This window comes from Falco punctatus (assembly GCF_963210335.1).
Source record: "Falco punctatus genome assembly, chromosome: 14".
Taxonomy (NCBI): Eukaryota; Metazoa; Chordata; class Aves; order Falconiformes; family Falconidae; genus Falco; species Falco punctatus.
Window position 1 is genome coordinate 3,459,335 of NC_137594.1, and position 21,400 is coordinate 3,480,734.

Genomic DNA, 21,400 nt, shown 5'->3' on the forward strand with positions numbered 1-21,400 from the left:
AGTGACAGTTCCTAATGCTGCAGCGAGATGGCTGGGGGGGCTGGGGGGGTTGGCCGGGGAGGGGGGATGCGGCAGAGGAGCAGCAGCACCCAGCACCCCGTGGCTAGGAGCATGGCAGCACAGGGGAGCTGCCTCGGAGGGAGTGGGACGCGAGCGATGACTCAGGGGACAGGCCAGAAATACTCCCAGCGCCGATCTTGACAGATGTAGGTTAGGAAGGAAGAAAAGACATAATAATAATCCCCCGACCTGGAATTAGAAAAGCAATATTTAACGTGGGGAGCAGGAGAAGAAGGAGGTGGGTGCAGTTTTTCACTGGCTCCGTCTTTGCCAAATGGGTTCCTGGGGAACTCAGCTGCAAGGGTGCGTGTGTGTGTGTGTGTGCACACGTAGGTGCATGCAAGTGCATGCGTGTGAGCGTGCGTGCACACGTGTGAGCGCGCGTGCATGAGCATGGACACGTGTGCATTTGCAGCCAAGAGGACCTTTTGCAATGGCCCTCCCGTGAGCACCATGTGCAACCTCCCCACCGTGGGGCCAGGTGGGCTTGGGGTAATGCTGGGACCCCCTGCCCCCCCCCCCCCCCATCCCCACGATGAGGAACAGGCAGGGGCAGCCAGTGGGGGCGGGGGGGCCATGGGAATGGCCCTGTATCTTTAAGCTGTTTGAAGGGCTGGTCATTATCATACAGGATGTGGCTTCTCTTGCAGGGGCGAGATATCACACGTCGCCTTCGTGAACTTTGGTGGTAAAAGCAGCCGGCAGTTTGGGAAGAGAGGGCTGGAGTTTGGGGGGGGGGGGGGGGGTGGAGGGAGGGGGGCAGCGCAGAGGCACGCTGGCGTGCAGGCTGCCATGCAAGCGTGCGCCCATGCAAGTGTGCACCCATGCAAGCGCGCCCATGCGTGCCTGGAGCGAGCAACGCTCCCCCCCCCCCCTTTCCCTACCCCGCCTTGGCTGATCGTTTGCTTAAAGCAAATTAAGCCGGGCCCTCGTTACTATGGTGCAGCCAGGATCTCCAGCCTCCCTCGCTCTCCCCGTAATAGCATTTATTAGCCCTATTTGCCTGCAAGCATGTCTTCCCGGATCTGCTAATGCATCAGCGGAGAGGGAATGGGGGAGATCCTATCGTGCGGCTCATTCCAGCCCCCGCCGGGCGAGCGGGGCCGGGCAGGGGGGATTTGGGGGTGCCGAGGCGGGGGGCTCACCCCCAGCCCCCCACCCAGCGGCTGGGGCAGGCAGCCTTCCTGCCCCCGTCTTTTGTGAAGCAGCGGGCAGCTCCCAGCAGGCAGGAAAGTTGGGTTATATTTATTGTTTTATTTCTTAATCTTCCTCCTGAAGCGACTGGGGGAGGGGGTGGGGGGCTTGATTTTGATTTTCTATTTTTATTTTACACCCCCTTCCATCGGCAGCTGTTTGGAAACAGCATCCTGGAAAAGACCAAAAAAAAAAAAAAAAAAAAAAATTGTTCTGTCTGTAGGCGAGGAGGAGGAGCGGGTTTGAGGGGGAAGGAGGCTTCTCCTGCCCTCCCGGCCCCGGCTGGCGGGGTGCCCCGGGGCTCGGCGCCCCGAAACCGCCGGGGCTGGAGGTGGGAGCCCGGGGGTAGCGGGGCGGCGGGGCTGGGGCGAGCAGCTGCCCGCCGCTCTCCTGCCCGCGCCCCTTCATTAGGGGAGACAAATCTGCTGTCAAGTAGCCAGATTTCCAATTTACCGATAATGATTCTTGCATGAAAATTGATCGAGGAGCAAGCCTGCCGCCTCCCGCCTGGGCGCAGCCCGGGGGCCTGGGGGGGGGCCTGCCGCCCCGCGCAGCCCGGCTGGCAGCCCCCCGGGGGTCGCCCACCCGCCGCCGCCAGCACCCTTCGCCAGCGGGGGGGGGGGCAGAGGGGGGCGCCCCACCGCACCGGCCAGCTCAGGGGGTGCGTCGCCCCCACGCCGAGGGTCCCACCGCCTCTTCCTCTTCCTCCTCCTCGCTGCTTTTTGTGTGCCCGCGTTCCCCGCCCGGGGCTGAAGCGGCAGGGAAAGCCCCGGGAAGGCGACACGCCATGGCAGCCGGGCTGCTGCCCTGGCCCCGCCGGTGACAGCCGCCACCGCCACCCCTCCGCCGGCGCCCTGCGCTCGCCGCTATTGCAATTTTTATTTTTCCTCCTCCCCCCACGCACTTGATTCCCCCCGCTCCTCCTCCTCCTCCTCCTCCTCCTCCCCGCTCCACCGTATTTTTTCGCCTCTGGTTTATTTTTCCAACCCCCTCCGTGTGGCTTGGTGCTCATTTTTTGGGGGTTTTTGGTGTGTTTTTTTTCCTTTTTCTTCTTGCTTCCTGATACATCCTCTTCACCTTGGGTCTTTTATTTTATTTTTTTTCCTGGCCGCAATGGAACTGTAACATAAATCATGTTTGGGTTGAAACCACCTCTCTATTACTTACCAGGTAAGGCACCGAGCGATGCTGCTGCCGGCCCTCCCCGGTCCCTCTACCCCCCGCGGGGTCTTCCTGCGGGGTCCCCCCCAACTTGGGGACACCCCTTTTGTCCTCCCCAGCCAGCGGCAGCCAAGGGGGATTTGGGGGTGAAGTTACTTTCTCTCAGCGCCTAACAGGGGTTTTGGGGTCTGGCGAGCTTTAGCGGGGGGAGCAGGCAGCCCCCGGCATGGCACTGCAAGGCTCTGCAGCAGGGTTTTGGGGTGTTTGCATCCCCCCTCTTCTCCTGCTGCTGCTCCTTCACTGGGGGGTTTCTCCCCTCCCCGAGGAGCCGGGGATGGGGGGGAGCGCTCTGGCTGAGGAGGGATGGGGAGAAATGCTGGCATGCTGTGTTTTGGGTTGAGGGTCCTGCCTGCAGCCCTGCTGCTGCCTGGGCGCAGGGACTTGGGGCACCAAAGTTTGCTGAGCCGCCCCAGCCGGCAGCACTGGCCCCCGCGGCAGCCGGCGAGGCAGGGGGACCTCCCCTCGGGGGGGGGGGGGGGGGGTCGGGGTGCTTTGGGAGCATCAGTGGTGAGGGGGGCTGGGGGGCGAGCTTGAGCACGCGCTGGCTCGGGGGGCGCGCTCTGGGTGCGTGCTCGGGGTGCATGTTTGTGGTGCACGCTCGAGGGGCATGCTTGGGATGTGCGCTCAGGATACAGGCTTGGGGTGTGAACTCGGGGGGTCTCGAGGTGCTCTTGGGGTGCAGGCTCAGGGTGCACCTTTGGGTGCACGCTTGGGGCATACACTCAGCATACTCGGGCCGCAGGCTGGGCATGTGGGCTCGAGGTGCTCTTGCGGTGCACACTTGGGGTGCACCCTGCTGACGCAGCCTTGGGCTGCCAGCTCAGGCTGGGAGCTCGAGGTGCTCTTGGGGTGCAGTCTCGGGGCATGCTCGGGGTGTGCGCTGGGGGTGCACGCTCAGGCTGCGAGCTCGAGGTGCTCGTGGGGTGCAGGCTTGGGGTGCACGCTCAGGCTGTGAGCTCACAGCGCTCTGGGGATGCCTCTCAGGGCGCACACTCAGGCTGCGAGCTTGGGGTGTGCTCCAAGAGGTGGGGGGTGGCGGCGGGGCCCCCCTCCTGGGGGGCCATGCTCCGGTGTGGTGGTTTCCCCACGGATGGTTGTTTGTTTCAGGAAATGGCTTTTGCATGTGGCAGTTGTTGCAGGAACAAGCAGCTCTGCCCGAGCGCGCCTGCGCTGGAGCGCACGAAGGCGAGCCGGGAAGGGCGGCGGAGGGGCAGCAAGGTTCAACTTGGGGACCCCCCCACCCTGGGAGGGATTGTGGTGTGACATCACCCCCCACCCCAGGGCCGTGCCACTGCAGGGACACGGGTGACCTGCTTGCCCATAGCACCCTGCTCAATCCTAGCACACTCCAAGCTTGTGCCCTCGTTGCTGCTGGTTGTGGGGGTCCCGCTCCCTGTCCCCCCGTTGCCACACCATCCCCTTGCCTGTTCCTTGCTGGTTCTCAGCTGCCTTCAGCTGCCGTTGGGCAGTGCCTGCCCAGCCTTGGGGCCGTCCCCCACGGTGGGGACTCCTCCAGAGGCTGCAGGTGCAGGGAGATGGGTTGGGGGTTGATTCCCCGCCCCCCCCCCCCCCCTTAAATTCCATATTTAGCACGCTCTGGTCGAGTGGGGGTTCCTGCCAGCAGCTCCTGTTGCATGAAACTTCTGGCTTTGTCGTTGTTGCTAATGTGCTAATTCCTGTGCCCTGGAAAACCCTGCTACAGCCGGCTCTTTGCTTTCCAGGCACCTCGGAGGGGAAGTAAAAAAATCGGAGGAGAAAAGCAAGACAGAGAGGAGCATGGAAGTGTCAGGCTGTGAGATTTAAAGCAATTAAGGGAAATTACGCTCGAGGCGCTGGCAAGCAGAGAAATCGCCAGCGGCAGCTGCCAGGGCGTTGGGAGATGCTGGTGGGCCAGGTCTGGTGGGAGCAGATGGAGACGTGAACCTTCCCCCCGCCTTGGGCTCGCAGGGTTTCATGAGCACTGGGCTGGTGGCGGTGACTCAGCGGTGCGAGTCCTGCTGGGGACTGTCACTGCCTCAGGGACTGCCTGGCCATGGCCCGTGTCACACGCTTGCTGGGCTGGCATGGGAGCCGGCTGGCTCCTCGGTGTCCCCTACATCCCTCTGGTCACCCATGCGCCTGTCCCCTGCATCCCTCTGGTCACTGAGGCTCCTGTCCCTTCATTCTCTGGTTACCGATGCTCCTGTCCCCAGCATCCCTCTTGTCACCGATGCTTCTGTCTCCTGCATCCCTCCGGTCATGGGGCTGGAGATGTGCAGCAGGGCTCAGCTGGCTGCAAGGGGACACTGGGCATGGTGGGGACCCGGCATCAAGCATAGCTGCGAACAGGGGGCCAGGGAGGGGACCCCATTCCCTGCCTGTACATATGGGAACTGTGCTCAGGCTGGTTTCCCTTGAGATACGTGGGTGCAGTTGTCACCCTATGGCTGGGGACAAGCATCCCCAGGGACAGCGGCATCCTTTGGGGACAGCGGCACCCCTTGGGGACACAGAGCATCCCCAGAGGGCCTGGCTGGCTGCTCCAGCAGGTACGAGGGTGGCACCCAAATGCATGCAGCCTTTTGGGGTCTCCTCCCTCTGCGTATGGATGGCCCCAAATCACTGGTACTCACTGGGTACCAGAGGGACCCTGGGGCTCCCTAGCAGGGCAGGATGGGGCCCCGGGTGCCTTGGTGTGCTGGGGAGGATGGCTGTGGGTGCCGGTGGTGGATGCTGCTGACTCAGGACCTTCCCGAATGGTTCCTATTTTTACGCTGGGGCCGGTAATATTTAGCCCCTGGATCAAAGCAGATGGAAGGAGCTGGGTGATGCTGCGTAAACACCCGCTCGGCGGGTGCCGAGGTGTGAGTCACTGGCTGCTTTCAGCACTGACGGGGGGGGGATGGCCACCCCCGGGCTGGGTTTAGGGTGCTCGGGGCTGAGCCCCCTCTCTTGGCAGCCTCTGGCTGGGTGCTGGGGTTGGGGTTGCCCTTCCTCATCCTCGGTGGGTTTGTGGTTGCAGGGTGCTCGAGGGTGATGCCGGTGGGGTGCCAAGGGGGGGCCGGGGGATGCCGCGGGGGGGGCAAGCTGCGTTGGGGTGCTGGGAAGCCCTCCCACCTTCCTCCTTTGCCCACCTCGCCATCCTCCTCCTCCTCCTCCTCTTGCCAGTCCTAAATTCGGTAGCCATGGCAACCATGTCAACCACTTTCCAGCTTCCCTGTGATGGTTTGAGGAGGGGAGGGAAGAGGGGAGCCGGGGGAAGGGGGGTGGTGAGCGAGAGCTACACCGGCAGGGGGGACTGAGGGCATCACTCAGGGTTGCGGGTGACGCTTCGCAGATGGTTTTTCCCTGCTGGGTCCCGTCTGGCGAGTGGGGGCCAGTGCCAGCCTGGTGCATGCCAAGGGGTCAGGGCTGGGGGTCCTGCTCTGAGGAGGGGGCTGGATCACAGCCCCCCCAGCTCCAAGCGGGTAGGTGAGCACCCCCAAAATCTGATGCCTGTCTGCAGCCATCCTGCTTGTGCCAGGGAACCACTGGTACCCAGGACATCAGCAGCCACATGGCTTTGAGGGGGTGAATTATTCCCAGACACCCCCCTTTTCTTCTGCTTTTCTTCTGCCCCCCCCTCCCCCCCCTTTCTCTGTAATCTTTTTATTCCTGGGCTAAACCTGGTTCCCGATGGTTTTAAAGGCAGATTTGCCTGTAGATATATAGGACAGGGTGTAAAGCTGGGTGGCTGCACGGGTGGGTGTGTAATACCAGTGCCAGCATCACCCCACCGCAGGTGGGCACCCGGCTGCCCCCCGGGGCTGGCTGCACCGGTGCGGAGCGGCAGTGCTGCTGGGGGAGAGCAGGCAAGGTGTAATTACCCCAGCGGGAGTTTGGCCTGTGATGAAAGCGGGGTACCGCTGCCTCCTCCCCGCCGTCAGCAGGCATCCCCCCCTCACGGCGCTGCCGGACCCCCAGTGCCTCGGGGTCCCCGGGGTGCTGCGGCCATCACTCACCTCCACACCCACGTCGGGGTGTTGGGGGGAGCAGGTGCTTCCTTTCTTTACGGGGGGTGTGTGTGTCCCCTTCCCTTTCCTTGGCACCGGCTGGCAGCACCTGCCGGGGACGCTCCTCCTTGGCACGGCACCGTGGCACGTGCGCGGGCACCGCCGGCAGCAGCCGCGCTCGAGGCGCTGCCGGCAGCCGGGGGGAGCGGGGCCAGCCCTGCCCCGAGCCTGGCAGCGGGGTGCCTGTCCTCCCCCCCCTCCACTTTTATTATTAATTTTTAACTTTATTTCCTGAACGCTGCACTTAATTAAACACAGCCGCCTCTTGCCGCGAGCCGACGCGGGGTATTTATTACACCAAACGCCGATGGGAAGGATGCTCCCCTGACACAACACCCCTCCGATGGTTTATTTCACTGGCATTAAAAAGGGGTGGGTGACACCCCAACCCACCACCCCAGAAGGGGCTTGGGGGGGGGAAGGCGGCTGCGTTTCTGCATCACCAAGCTTGAGCTTTCTCCTTCCCCCCTTCTTTTAATAATAACGCTTTAAAGATGTTTGACATCTGTAACAAACAGCTGGCATCCTGTTATGGAAGAATGTCCTTTTATTTCCGAGCAGGTTGAACTGTCATTAATAGTATAATTAGGTGATTATCGGCGTACAGCAGAAAACTGCTTAATTGCATAGCCAGCTTTGCGAGGATCCCCGGCTCCTTTATTGCTGGATTTGTTTTAGCCGCTTGAATTTTTTCGCGCTGTGTTGTTGTTTTTTTCCACGTTGATTATTATTTTTTAATGCGTGTGGCAGCTGGGGGAGTGTGGCAGCACTGGCGGCGCCGAGGGGGGGGGCACACACACACACCAGCACTGGCACTGGTCCCCGTGTGTGTCCCCCAAGTCCCCAGGGGATTTATTTTTAACCCCGTGCATGCTGACGTTGGTGAAAGGGGGTCTCGGATGTGGGGTTGCTGGGGTTTTGCTGTGTGCAGCACCCACGGGTGGGAGCACCCATGGGTGGGAGCTGACTGGGTGCAAAGTTATTTGAGGGAATAAAGGAGATGTCTTTGTTAGCGGCGCTGTGCCATCAGCTGCCAGCGAGGAGCAGAGCCACGGCGCTGCTCGGCACGGGGTAGGAGGGCACCCATCACGCCGGGGAGCCTTCACCCAGCCTTGCCCAGCCCTGCAGGCTCGGACCCTCCTCTTGGAGCATTGTGCCCCTCTCCATCCCCGCACGCGTGGGGCACGCACATGGCTTGCTGCAGCGCTCGGGCGGCTGCGATGGAGTCGGTCCATCCCCATCCCTGTCCCCGGGATGCGGCGTTTTCGGGGCAGAGCAGATTTTTTGGCGCCTGCCAGACAATAGCGCTTTGTATGTCCCCCCTCCCGGTGCCGCCAAACACACTTGTTAGCGCCGCAGCTTTGTGCTGTAAATTTCCATGGAGTAATTATGTCTTAATTTATGATAATCCTGGGCGGGCGGTGGAGGGGGGCAAGCGCCAGTCAAGTTTGGAAGTTGCCTGCCGGGGCCCGGGGTCCCCCGTGGCCGACCGTGAACTTCTCCATCGCGGTGCAAAGCCAGTGGATGGGGAGAGTGTCCCCGAGTGGCAACCGGGGCTGTCCCCGGGGGAAGGAGAGCGAGCCCACATGGGATTTGGGTATCGGTCCCAGTTTGCAGAGCAGGAGTGTCCCCAGCATGGTGGCCAGTGATGCTGCCCGTACCAGCACCCATCCAGGAGCTCAGGACCTCACACCTGGCTCATCCCAGGATGATGCTGGGATGCCATGTGTGTCCTGGTGCCAGCTCCCCCAGGCAGGAGGGAGTTTCTCCCTACCCGCACACCCCCAGCACTGCTCCAGCACGGGGCTGGACCCTTCCCCCTTCCCAGCGCTGAATGGCTCATCCTGCCTTTGTCTGGAGGGCTTATTACTGGCAAAATAGAGGCTCTTTTCCCTCGGCATTCCCGGCGGGCAAATTAGACGCTTTGGCAATTTTCAAGGAGGATGACGGGGAGGGGAGGAAGGCTCTCGTTGCCTGGCAGAGGACCCCATCACTAGGCAGGGTGCTGGCACTCTCTGGCAATGCTGTGGGTTGGGAAGTGGAGGGGGCTCCCCATGTCCCTTCCAAAGCTATTGAGGCACTGCCGGGAGCTGATGTGACAATCCCTTGGGATTTGGGGAGTGTTTAATGCACACCCTGTGGAGGAAGGCAGGTGTCAGGGATGCATGCCTGGTGCCACGGAGCATCTCCCGAAGAGCTGGGAGGGTGCTGGCACCCATGCATCCCACCACCCATTGCCGACAGGGGCTGTGGCTGCCATGGGCACCCTGTCCCACACCCCAGGGTGGGTTTTGTCCCCAGAGAGGAGTAAAAGCCCGGGGCTGCGCCCGCTGCACCTGCAGCCGGGTTCCCGTTGGGAGGCAGCGTGCACCCACTGACATTTGCCAAGCGTAAAAATTCAATTAATTCCAGCAGGCAGATTAAATATAAGTGAATTTTAATAATTTGCTCGAAAGGCTGAGGATTACTGTAGGCGAAAAGGGAAGATACTATGCGTGCGGGGGCACCAGCACGTGGGATCGCCGGCGCTAATCACCCTAAATCCTGGCGTGGGAAGAGGGGTCTGCTCCCCCTGGCACTGGACCCTCAGACCTGGGTTTTTGATTGATCTTGCCCCATGATGAAGAACGTGCTGGATCTGTCCCACCAGTGCTGGCAGCGTGTTGTGCCCATCCCCAGCAGAGTCTGTCTCCATGGGCATCACTGCTGCTTCAAACCCTCCTTGCTGGTGCCCCTTTCTTGGGGGGCTTCATGAAAGGGGTGAGACCCACCAAGGTGGTGGTGGGACCCTGGGCTGTCCCTTAGGGACGCCATGGGACACTGCAAGGGGATCCAGGGCTGCCAGGTGAGGAGCGAGCCAAGGTCTCGCCCAGACCTCCACAGCATCTTATAACTAAAAGGCCGGTGGTGCGGGGCACTGATTGCTAGCAGATGGTGTCAATGTTAGGAAAACGAAAATACACGCAGTAAATTTGCTGTTTGCCAGTGTTAATTTCTTATCCCATGGTAAAACCTTCCCTCTGGTCTGTGCTGGGCCATCTGCAGGGTTATAAACAGTGGTGCTGCCATGCATGTAAGGGGGACCCCCCATCCTGCCCGGACCCCCGGCTTTGCCAGCGGAGCAGTGGGATTGATGGAGATTGCCCGTGACCTTTGCTAGGACACGAGGTATTACCATTAATACTTCTGTATTTCCGGAGTTCACACCATGCATAAATCTCATATCAAGCCAGGCGGGCAGAGTAATCTGCCAGGCGGCGTTATTAATACTTGTTATTAATACCGGTTATTAATACCCGTTGCCCCTGGAGCCCTTCATTAGCTGCCCACAGATGGGGTGAGGGATGGGGTCTGCGCTGTAGAATCCCCCCTCCACTTTTTTTGGGGTGCAGCTGAGGTGCTGGGAAATCCCCGGTGCCGGCTGAGTCACCGGCTGCTTTCTGCCAGTGGTGAGGGGTCCCCTGGGGCCACCCACCCCCATGATGGGGGGCAGCTTTCGGCTGTGGACCCCCTTGGCTTTGCCGGAGGGGGGCTGCAGCACCTCAAAGGCAGCAGGGTGGCATCCCCTCGCCTTGCCCTGGCACCTCTGAACTCTGCCCCATAGCCTCTGGCTTGGCTGGGTCCTGGCCCCCCGCCCCTGCCAGCAGCCCCCTGCCCTGCCCCTGACTCCCCCTGCCCCACCAGGACCTGCCCCGTGCAAGATCCAGCCTGCGTGAAACTCTAATCTCCAATTTTATTCGCTCGGCTCCAGCCGATTTGCATAATCCACATAATCACCCCGGTTTTAATTGCCTACAACTCTGCAGAAAGATCATGTGGTTAAGTGGTAAATCATAATTAGATAAATAATTGGCTTGGCCGCAGCAAGCTGCTTTGTTATACCTGCCATCTGCTGGGCAAGGGCTTCTCGCGCTGAGAACAATGCGCTGCTGACGGCAAAGCCTGCGCTGCCCGCCGCAGGGCTGTGGCGAGCTGCTGGCGTGGGGATGGGGTCGGAGCCAGGGCCGGGAGACATGGGTGGGAGGGCAACCTGGCATCACCAGGCATCGCCCGCTCCCGGCCTGTGCGGTGCCCGGCAGCGCTGTGCCAGGTTTGGCAGCACCGTGCAGTGCCTGGCTTTGACCCGCACGGTGCCCAGCGGCGCGGTGCAATGCGCAGCGGCACTCTGCGATGCCCTGCGGCGCTGTGGGATGCCCAACGGCACCGTGCAGTGCCTGGCAGCACCGTGCAGTGCCTAGCCCTGTTCCACACCGTGCCCAGTGCCGCCGTTCAATGCCTGGCACCGTGGAATGCCTGGCAGCACCGTATAATGCCTGGCAGCACCGTGCAGTGCCCAGCAGCCCCATGCAGTGCACAGCAGTACCATGCGTGCCTGACAGCCCCCTGCAATGCCCAGCAGCCCCCTGCAATGCCCAGCAGCCCCCTGCAGTGCCCAGCAGCCCCCTGCAGTGCCCAGCAGCCCCATGCAATGCCCAGCAGCCCCATGTAGTGCCCAGCAGCCCCATGCAGTGCCTAGCTCTTTCCCACGCAGTGTGTAGCAGCCCCATGCAATGCCTGGCTCCTCCACGCAGTGCCTGGCAGCCCCCCACAATGCCCAGCAGCCCCCTGCAATGCCCAGCTCTCTCCCACACAATGCCTGGCAGCCCCATGCAGTGCCCAGCAGTGTTGTGTGATGCCCAACACCCACCCACGCACCCCATGTAGCCATTCAGCCCCCCAGCAGCAGCTAACGCAAAGAGGAGGAGTGGGGGCTGTACCCCACTTCTGCCAAAGCAGGGGGGTGGCCTTGAGGGACAGCTGGCACCCAGGTCTGGGCATCAGGAGCTGAGAGGAGCTGCCGTGCCAATCTGGGCGCCGCAGAGAGGGGTTTGGGTGCCAGCAGCATCCTTTGGGCACAGGCACTTTATTTTCGAAGCCCCCAGCTTGCTCTGCCAGGGCAGAAATGGGGAATAAAGTTGCTTTGAAGCAAATGTTTTACTAGCTCAATTTCCTACGGGTTTAAAAAGCACCCAAGGCTGCTTGGGCTGGGCACAGGGAGGCAAGGGAGAAAAATAATCCCACATCACGCCGGCCCCAGCCCCTCCCTGGCGCTGCGCCCTCCAAACGAGCTCTTATTAGTTTTGCTTGTTGTCGTTTGCCAGATCAGTGGTCCATGGAGGAGTGATCGATGGAGATGCAGCCGGCTAATAGCGCCATGCGCTTGGACGCTCGGTGCCGTGTCAGGCTCCCCAGGGAGCCCCGAATCCCATCCCTGGCCAGCAAGGTGGTCTTCACTCCAGGGGACCTATCTGGACCCCTCCAAGGGTGCTGAGGAGCCAGCTAAGGTGGGATGCTCCTGGGATGGGTCATGGACTCTGCCCCAAAGACCCTAAAAATAGGCAGGGGCTACGCCTGCATCTCTCCATCCCTGGGAACACCTGGGGACACCAAGCCCAGCCACCTCCCTTCATCTCGGCTGTGTGCCAGGCAGTGGGGAGTGAGGGCAGGAGTGCGGGCTCCGATCGATCAATTAATTAATTAATGGAGCATGTTGTAGGTGCGGCAGCAGAGCTGTTTTAATGAGGGGTGGAAAATGTGTGGCAGCTTGGTAGGAGATGAGGTGGTCCCCGCTGCCTGTCGGCTCTCGGGGTGACGGGGCACATGGTGGGGGGACGATGGGCATGTGCTGGCCCTGGCTGCCTGCCCTCCTTCCTGCCCACACAGGCAGCCGGCCGGCCGGGGCCCTGCCTGCTGCATTCAGGCATCGGGGAGGGGGGGGTCTTAACAATGCGAGGCCATTAGCATTGAAAATCCATGCAAAGCAGCTGTTCCCGCTTGGAGCGTGCAGCTGGATGCAGCTCTGGAGCGGGAACCGAGGTGCTGAGAGAGGGGGGGAAAGGCAGTGGGACCTTGCACAGTGGAGCATCACCCCAAATTCCTTGGGGACCCGTCCAGAGGGAGTGTGGAGGAGCTTTGCACGGGGCTTGGCCAAGTGGGCTCCATCCGAGCCGAGGTCCTGCGCGGTGGGTGCAGATCCGTCCCGGGGAGGATGGAGGATGCTCAGCTCTCCCTGCTCCCTCGGCCTCCCGCCGCGCTGGGGTTTTTTTCCGCTCCATTTGCCGGGGGCTGGAGCTGCTGCCTGATCGTATTTGGTAATAAATTATTAGTTCCAGCGCTTGGGAGCCCGGGAGCTCAAAATAGCTGCTTTTAAAGCGGGCGGCTGGTGCAGGTTGAGTTCAATGGCAATCTGCTCTGAAGGGCACTTCATGCTCATTAGGGGCCTTTCAAGGTGCTGGGGGGCGGCGGGGGGAGCAGAAACCAAGGTGCTAAACCTGCCTGCGCCGCATTTCCCGGCAGCTGCCTGCAGTGGGGATGGGGAGGCAGGGTACCCAGTGCCCCCTGCCCACGGGAGAAGGATCCCGGGGTCTCAGGGTGCTGGGAGCCCAGTCCTGCCTGCCCGCGGCGGCAGCCGGCGTGGTTTATTTGTCTCCAGCCCCACCAGGCAGCCAGACTGGTTCTGCTCTCGCTGCCGGAGGAGGCTCCCGCTGCCAAAAAACCCGCCAGCGTCATCAGGAGCAGATGGAGAGATGATGGCACGCTCCCAGCTCCCTGCTCCCAGCCCTGCACCAGGGCTGCGGGGGGCCGGGGGCAGGGACACCCCCGCCCCCAGGAGCCAGGGGCTTGGGGTCCTGCACCATCAGGGATGCCAAACCCTGGCTGGTGCCGTGCATGGCACTGCGGGAAGGGGTGCCAGGACACGGTGGTGGCACAGGGAAGGCTGAGGGGGACGCGGCGATGGCCCTGCCATCCCCTTCTCCTCCTGCTGCCGGGCAGGGACCTGCCTGCTCCCCCGGGCAGGCAGCCAGCAGGCACTGGGAATGCCAGACACTCCCTGCACTGCCGTGCCCGGGCACATGCCGTGGGAGGGACAGGGACGTCGCCTGGTCCCCGGTCCCCAGCCTCCTCCGTGGCTTCAGCAGCGGAAGCAGGCGTCCTGCAGCCCCCGCACCCCCAGCCTGCCGTGGCCTGGCAGGGGGGCGTACAGGCAGCAGCTGCCTGCCTGGGGGGGCGAAGGCAGCGAGTGGTGCCCGAGGGCAGGTACGTTGGGGGTGCCACCCCCTCTCCCTGTGGGGTGGGGGGCAGCCTGTCCCGTTTCGGGGTTTGGCTCCCTGCCTCGGTGAGGCAACCGCTGTCGTGACCCCGGGCTGCTGCCAGGCTCCGAACTTGACCTGTTTTTCCGCAGGGATCTGCCTGCTGGGAAAAGCAGCCGGGGAGGGGCAGGAGGAGGGCGAGAGGTGGGGGGAGGCCCCACCTCGCTGTGAGGCGGCATGGTGTCCCCAGCCACCGCGGGGATGGTGGCACCCACAGAGGTGAGCGGCACCCATGCCGCACTGGTGATGGGATGCTGGAGGGACGGAGCGCAGTCCTGCATCCCCATCCCCACACGGATGCTCGTGCCCGACCAACTCCCCGCCCCAGCGTGCCTCAGTTTCCCCAGCTGGCAGTTGTCCCGCAGAGCAGCCCAGGGACGCCCGGACAGACGGACGCCACCTGCGTCGGGGCAAGGCGGGTGAGCGGTGCTGCTCGGGCCCCAGCCGGGGCGGAGGCGCCGATTTTATCACCGGCCAGGAGCGGCAAAACTGGTTTGGAGCCCGGCTGGGGCAGCGGCGCAGCTTGCGTTAGCCCAGGGTGGGGGGGAACGCCAGCTCCCCACATGCTTCACGGCAAGCTGCTGGCTCGGAGCTGCCCCACGCTTGCCCGGCAAATCCCGGCGGGATCATGAGTTTGTTGGGAGGCGTTTGGGGCCACGGGGATCAGCTGAGCATCACACGGGTGATGCTCTGCCGCCAGCCCCCGTGCCCCGGCGAGCGTGCGTGAGTGTGCTAATCCCCAGCGGCTGGTTAGCGAGGCACGTCCAACCTTGCACTGGGGCTGGGGGTCATGCTGGGGTTAGTAGCTGGGGAAAATGGTGCCTGGGGGGCTGCAGGCCTGTGCTTGGGGGGTGCTGGGCTGTGCCAGGGGGGTGCCGGGGGGGGTGCCAAGGGGATGTGGGGCAGTGCCTGGGGGGTGCGGGGCAGTGCCAAGGGGATGGCAGGCAGTGTCCAGGGGATGCGGGGCTCTGCCAAGGGGATGCAAACTTGTGCCCAGGGGATGTGGGATTGTACCCAGGGGATGTGGGGCAGTGCCCGCAGGGTGCAGGGCTGTACCCAGGGCATAGCAGGGAGTGCCTGGGTAATGCAGGGCTGTGCCTGGAGGATGCAGCTTGGTGCCCAGGGGATGCCAGGCTGGACCCGGGGTGCTGCAGCCCACTGGGATGGTGCATGGCGCTGCAGGCAGAACCCAGTTCCCTGCTCTCTGGGGAGGCACCCAGGTACTCATCCAGGGGACCAAGGGCCGGTGCAAAGCCGGGGGGTGCCTGGGCCAGGCCGGCAGGTTGGCTTCCCAGCTGTTCTGGTAATGAATTTACATGAGGCGAGCGTGTCGACAAGGCGGCAGTCAATGGCTGAGAGCACCGGAGTTAATAAATGCTTGTATAATGAGGGCAGAGGGGAGCGCACGCCGCCGCGCTGGCCGCCTCTCCTGGGGCCGGGGGGCAAAGATTAATCAACGCTGAGTGGCACTCACGGCCCCCCCGCCCTGGCGCCTGCCACTCTGCCCGGCCACCCTCTGCCATGGGATGCTCTGGGGTCTCCGGCATTGCCAGTGCCTTCAGCCCCACTGGGAGCTGGAGGGCTGCCCCTCAGCCCCCCCGCCCACCTGCCCACCTGGGAGCAGGGCTAATTTTAGGCAGGTGTTAACGAAGCTGCTCGTATGGAAGTCTATTTTAAGGGCCCTGACATCAGCAGTTGCTGTTTTGGGAGGTGGAGAGCCCTGGAGTGGCTGGCTGTGACTGCTGGAGGGGACGCAGGGTGGGCTGCACCCTCCCACTCAGTAGCACCCAAACCCCCACCTTCAGGGGCCACCGTGCCCTATAGCACCCCTGGGCTTTGGGGTGCAACGATGTGGACTCAGGGGTGCCGTGGTGAGGATTTGAAGGTGAAACGGTGGGGATTTGGGGGTGCTGTGTAGGGATTTGGGGGTGCTGTGGTGGGGATTTGAAGATGTGATGGTGGGGGCTGGGGGATGAAGTGGGGGGAACTAGGGGTGCGATATGGGGGATTTGAAGGTGCCACAGCAGGGACTGAAGGTGCAATGGTAGGGATTTGGGGGTGCAATGCTGGCAGCCCAGGGAAGCAATAGTGGGGATCTGAGGGTGCAGCGGTGGGGATTTGGGGGTGTGCTGGTGGTAATTACGTGTGCAGCGGTGTTGCTTTGGGTTTTAGCAGCACCACTGGAGTCAGGGGGCTGCCCCCCTCTCCACCACCTCCATCAGGATGGTGAAGTCCCCATGTCCCCCTGAAACACCTTCTCCATTCCCACGGGGCTCCGCTGAGCCCCCCATGCCCTTCCCTGGGAGCAGCCCAGCCTGGGGGGGGTTGGTGGGGCTGCGGGACACAGGCAGCAGCTGCTGGCCCCCGCGTCACCTTGTCTCCCATGGGTGAGCAACCTTGGCGTGCTCGCTTTGTGAGAGAAGCTGCTGCCCCGTAAGCATGCAGGGCTTGCACCTGCCTGCTCGCTCCTCCCGTTTCATGAACCTGGGGTGGTGAACCAGAGGGAAGGTCTTGCTTGTCCTGCGGGTTGTCCCTGCTCCTGGGGGGGGGGGGGGGGTGGATCTGGGGACCCGCTCTCCCCATTCCCATCCCTGTGTCCGTGTCTGATGTGGGCTGCTCTTGTTTGCAGGCATGAGCCATGAGCCGAAGTCGCCGTCCCTAGGAATGCTCTCCACCGCCACCCGCACCACCGCCACCGTCAGCCCCCTCACCCCCTCGCCACTGAACGGCTCCATCGTCCCCAATGGCAGCCCGGCAGCCAGCAGCACTTTGTCCGTCCAGGCAGCACCTTCCTCCAGCTTCGCCGCCGCTCTCCGCAAGCTCGCCAAGCAAGCCGAGGAACCCAGAGGTAGGGGACGATGATGGGGACAGGGACCGGGGGTGGGGGGTGGGGGGGATGCCGAGTATCAGTGCTTTTCCCTGCTGCTGCCACCCGGGAGTTGGCTGTCGGCATTTTCTCGCCATTTCCCAAGCTAATGTCTTTCTCCGGCGTCTTGTCTCGAGGGGGCAGTTTAGAAATTCAATTCAGCCGGAGTAATCCAAATGCCATATCACTCGCCATACCCTGGGAGAAAGCCTGGGAGAGTGCGGCGCGGGGGGACCTGTTCCTCCCTGCCCCCCCCCCATCCCACTCCCTCCCACCACGCTTCACTGAAATACTGTCTTTTCCGGAGGCTCCTCAAATCTGTTCCTTCCCCAGTCGAGTTGCCTGGCTAAACAGCAAATTTGGGTGCCCCCAGGAGGTCCCTGTCCCCCTACAATGGCGTGGCTGCTGCATCCTTCATCGCACCCCCTGTCTCTGCTCGGGTGTGGGGTGCAACTCATGATGGGGGGGGTATGAGCTGCTGCTGCTGCAGCGCCAGGGCACCCTGAGGTCCCCGCTGCCATGAGGAGCGTGTCCTGAGGGAATCGCCAGGGCTGTCCCACATGTGCAGGGTAAGCAACCTGTCCCCAAGCTATGAAGCATTTCACCAGGAGGCTGCTGGCATCATTAATTTGCAATGAAATAGTATTTATCCCTGGTACTTCTGTTGGTGGGTGCTCCCCGCTGGGTCATGGCCTACCGCCTGGGCACTTTGGCTCCTGGGGAGGACACCTGACCCTTTGCAACATGTTTTTTGGAAGATCCCTTCTGCAAGACTCCTTTTGGAACATTGTTTTTGCAAGGCTCTTTTTTGGAAGACCCGTTTTGCAAGTGCCATCTGCAGGACCCTCCTTGCAGCCCCTCACCAGCCACGAAAGACCCTGGCAGGGCCGTGACCCGAAGCCTCTGGCATCAGCTGCTCCCGTGGAAGCACGTGGGGACACCGGGTCCCCGTGATGCTGAGGGAACCAGGTCTTGATGATGCTTCAGCCTCGCTGGGAGCTCCTGGTTCTCCCCCGCTGTCTCCTCCAAAGCCCATCTGCTTCCTTCGAGGCGGTTGGTTGGGTTTGGGGGATTATTTTGCCTTTTCTTCCCCCCAACGCTCCACGGCTTGTGTCCCCACCATGCTGCTCAGCCCATCCAAAGGGACGTCAGCAGGTTTTGGCATGGATTTCATGGTGCTGGAGAGAAGCAGCCGTGTTCTCTTTGGATTTCCCCTTAATGACTGCATAGTCAGTTTGCAAAAAAAACCTGTCCTCGCCCATCTGTGTGCCCGAAGTGGCTCATCCCGGAGGTTTTTAATAGGCGTGGGTTGGGGTGCCTGTCAGGAAGGGGGTTTCTCTCAACACTGTGGTTGTTAGCCCCAGGGAAATTAATTGCTTTGCCCCCAGGTCCTCACCCCGCTTCCTTTCCCACAATGGGAGGTGCTTTGCCATGGCAGATGCAGCTGATGGGGTGATGCCGACTGGGGTCCACCCAGGATCACCAGCTTTTTTACTGGCTTTGTGGACTGGCAGTTTTACTGGGGCGTCTGTAGGGATGTCCCGCTTTCTCACAGCATCCCCAGCTGCAGGGGCTCATCCCGGCCAACTCCATCCCAGCAAAGCCCCAAGAAGCCCCCGAAGCCATCTCCTCCTGGCTGGGGGCTCCTGCCTCGTGTCCTGCCCTGGGCTGTCTGCAGGGTGGGTTTTATTTCCCCGCCTCCCTTCCTTTCTTTTTGCCCCCCCTCCTCCTTCAGGGTCTCAGCTGTTAATTACATTTGCCTGTCAGCCTGGGCTGCTAATCTGCTATCGCCGAGCGGAAAGCGGGAGGTCAGAAAACAAAGGTGACACCATCACACTGTGCCTCTTGTCATCTCCAATCCAGATTAGTTTCATTGACTAACTCCTGGCTGAATACCACCAGTTAATTATAACGATCACAAACCCTCCCGTTTAAAGCCACACAGCGAGAATTAAGGTTCTGAAGTAAGACTTTAGCTTCATTAATTGCCGGGCTCATTGTGATGGTATTGATTGTTAACGCTATCGCGTGGTGAGTAATGGCTTCCCAGCTCAGAGGGGATTAGGCTGCTAATTGTTGTTGGCCTTGCGCTGACAAGATAGACTTCAGTGGGTGTCAAATCCGTATCGGCGGCCTCCTTTGTCGCGGGCAGCCTTTCTCTTTCCCCCCAGTCTTGCTGCTCTTGAAATGAAAGCAATTCGGAGCGACTCGGGAATAATTAATAAGGCAGGGCGGCCGGCAGTGGGCTGCTCCGCTTGGCCTCTCTGCTCCGCTGAGCATCCTTCCCGCTGCCTGGGGATGCCTGGGGATGCTCGCGCTTCCCTGCGGCATTCCTGGCCCCGCCGGCTCCTGGCTCCCTCCCGGTGTTACCCTGGTGTTGGGGGCGAGTGTGGTGAGGAGTACGTGGGACTTCTGGGGGGGGATGGAGATGAGTTGCTTGCAGGGCGAGAAGCTGCCTTGCACTCTCAGGGGAGCCAGCTTGTGCGCTGACAGGGCACGGAGCCAGCCTGCGCGCTCAAGGGAGCCGGCTTGCACACACGAAGGGCGAGGAGACACCTTGTACGCTCAGGGGAGCTGGCTTGCATGCTTGCAGGGCGAGGGCTGGCTTGCACACGCAGAGGAGCCAAATTGCGTGTTTGCAGGGCGAGGAACCAGCCTGCACGCTCAGGGGAGCTGGCTTGCACACTCGGGGGAGACAAAGCCCCTCTGGGTGCCAGGCTCAGTACCAGAATGGGGAGCATCGCCACCCCTTGGCTTAGCATCCTGCCATCACCGTGGGCCACTCCTTGGTGACCTGTAGCTGGTCCTTGCCAGCATGTCAGAAGCCTTCTCTTGGCCCAGACTCCAGGCTGGTGGGAGCAGGGTTGTGGGGGGTAGAAGCCCCCCAAACTGCCTGGCTGGGGTTTAGGAGCAGTCAGTGTGCTGCAGAGCAGATGCCGGCGCCGTGTGCCCTAGTTAACGTTGAATTTGTATTTCTGCTCCAGCTCTGCTTTTCTACCCACATCGCACTCTCCGCTTTAATTCCATTTTTATTTTTCCCTTGGATACATCGCCAGCATCCCCAGAGTGGGTATAATTTAAAATACAGATGTATTATGCAAATAAAGCCAAAGCCTTGCCCAGGGGTTACAGGGAGAGACTCCTTTGTCCCAGTGTCTCCCGACTGCCCCAGCTCATGCACGGCGACTTTGGCAGCTGGATTAAGGAGCCTGTGGGCTCGGCTTTGAGAAGTGGCCACCTGGGGCTGGCATCGCATCGGTGTCGCTCACACCAAGGCTGGCAGCGGGCAGGGCTCACCTGTGAAGGGCTTTACGGGAGGAGGGGGGTGGGCGGCAGGCAGTCCCTCTTAGGTGGGAGCAAGAGGGTGCCTGTCATACCATGTGGGGCAAAGCCTTTTAGCACTGGAGGGAACCTCCTTTGGGACAGGGCTCCCTGGGACCTCCCAGGATGGGAGGATGGGGGTCCAGCCTCGGGGGCTGGAGGGATGCAGATGGTCCTGCCTGCATCCCCGTGCCCCATCGCTGGTCCCTGCAGCGGGGTGTCCCACTGGGGATGGCATGGGATGGCTTCAGCTTGTTCAGAGGGTGGTTTCAGCTGGGTAACAGCTGCCTTTTTCCCCACTTATTTTAATTTTTAATTTCAGGGTCCTCGATAAGCAGTGAGTCATCCCCGGTCTCCTCGCCAGCCACCAACCACAGCTCCCCTGCCAGCACGCCCAAGCGTGGCCCCATGGGCCCCATCATCGTGCCCCCAGGGGGGCACAGCGTGCCCAGCACACCACCCGTTGTCACCATTGCCCCCACGAAGACGGTCAACGGGGTCTGGAGGAGCGAGGGCAGACAGGTATGGCTGTGTCTGTGGGGTGCCCCCCCCCCCCCCCCCCCAGGATGGAGGGTGTGGGGTGCCACGTGTGGCACTGATTGTGCCAACCGTGGTCCGAGGTTACACTGCTCCCGAGGGAGCAGGAGCTGCCCCCTGTTTTGTCCCCTCTCCCCGCCATGTCCCTGGGTTGCTATCGTTGTCCCTGGGCTGCCATCCAGAGGGGAGCCAACGAAGAAGGGGAGGGGGAGCGGCTAATTAAGAAGCATCGTTAGTGGTTCTCTCCTGCACACGCTACAAGCAGATTCCCGGGGGGATTATGCCACTTGGAAAGACTAATTAAACCACAAAGCGGAGAGGCGATGGGAGGGGATGAGAAACACCGAGGGCGGGAGAGAAAAATAAATCGAACCGTGATCCCCGAGTGCTCGGAGGGGTGCGTGGGGTGTCCGGGTGCTCCCCACCCCCACATCACCTCCTCCCCGGTGACCCCCGCAGCATGGGGGTTAACCGAGCGTGGGTTATTGTCTGGCAGAGCCGTGCTCGCAGCGTGACGCCCCGAGATGGGGAGGTAATTAGAGCAGAGCCTGGCACGCACAATAAGCCTTAATGCAGGCGGCAGAGGTGGCGGGGGGGATGCCCTTTGTGCCGGCCGTGGTGACCTTGGGACCATCCCCAGTGGCTGGGGACCTGTGACCTGCCCTGGAGGTTCTGGGGACTGGGAGTGCATGGGGAGGAGGATGCAGGGTTGTGGGGAAGAGCTGCCACCATCCTCCTCCTATAGCTGCTAAATGGAGAAGATGCAATGAAAAATAATCATTTTTAAACCCAACCTTGCCTTGCCGGAGGTCCCCCCACTAACTGCTGGACCTCGTGTCACCGTGAGAGGTCCCCCCCTTGCCAGGGGATCCCTCCCCAGCCGGCGTGGGTGCCAGGAGGGAGCGATCTTCATCCCGGCACCGGGGACGAGGAGCTGATGGAAGACGGCTGAGGCCCTGTGGTGGGGTGGGGGTGCTGATGCTGGCCTGGCTGCGGGGCAGGGGGGGATGCTGGGCTGCCCCCTGGTTTATGGCCGTTAT

The 21,400-nt window shown here is 61.9% G+C and overlaps 1 protein-coding gene across 2 annotated transcripts in view; it reads left to right on the forward strand.

The window, feature by feature from the left end:
* GSE1 (Gse1 coiled-coil protein) overlaps positions 1–21,400 on the forward strand; it is a 101,233-nt gene that overhangs the window by 70,346 nt on the left and 9,487 nt on the right. For both annotated transcript variants that reach the window (XM_080410683.1, XM_080410684.1), the window contains exons 3-4: positions 16,266–16,484; positions 20,146–20,345. In XM_080410683.1, coding sequence (XP_080266809.1) covers positions 16,266–16,484; positions 20,146–20,345 — 419 coding nt within the window. The remainder of the gene's footprint in view (positions 1–16,265; positions 16,485–20,145; positions 20,346–21,400) is intronic.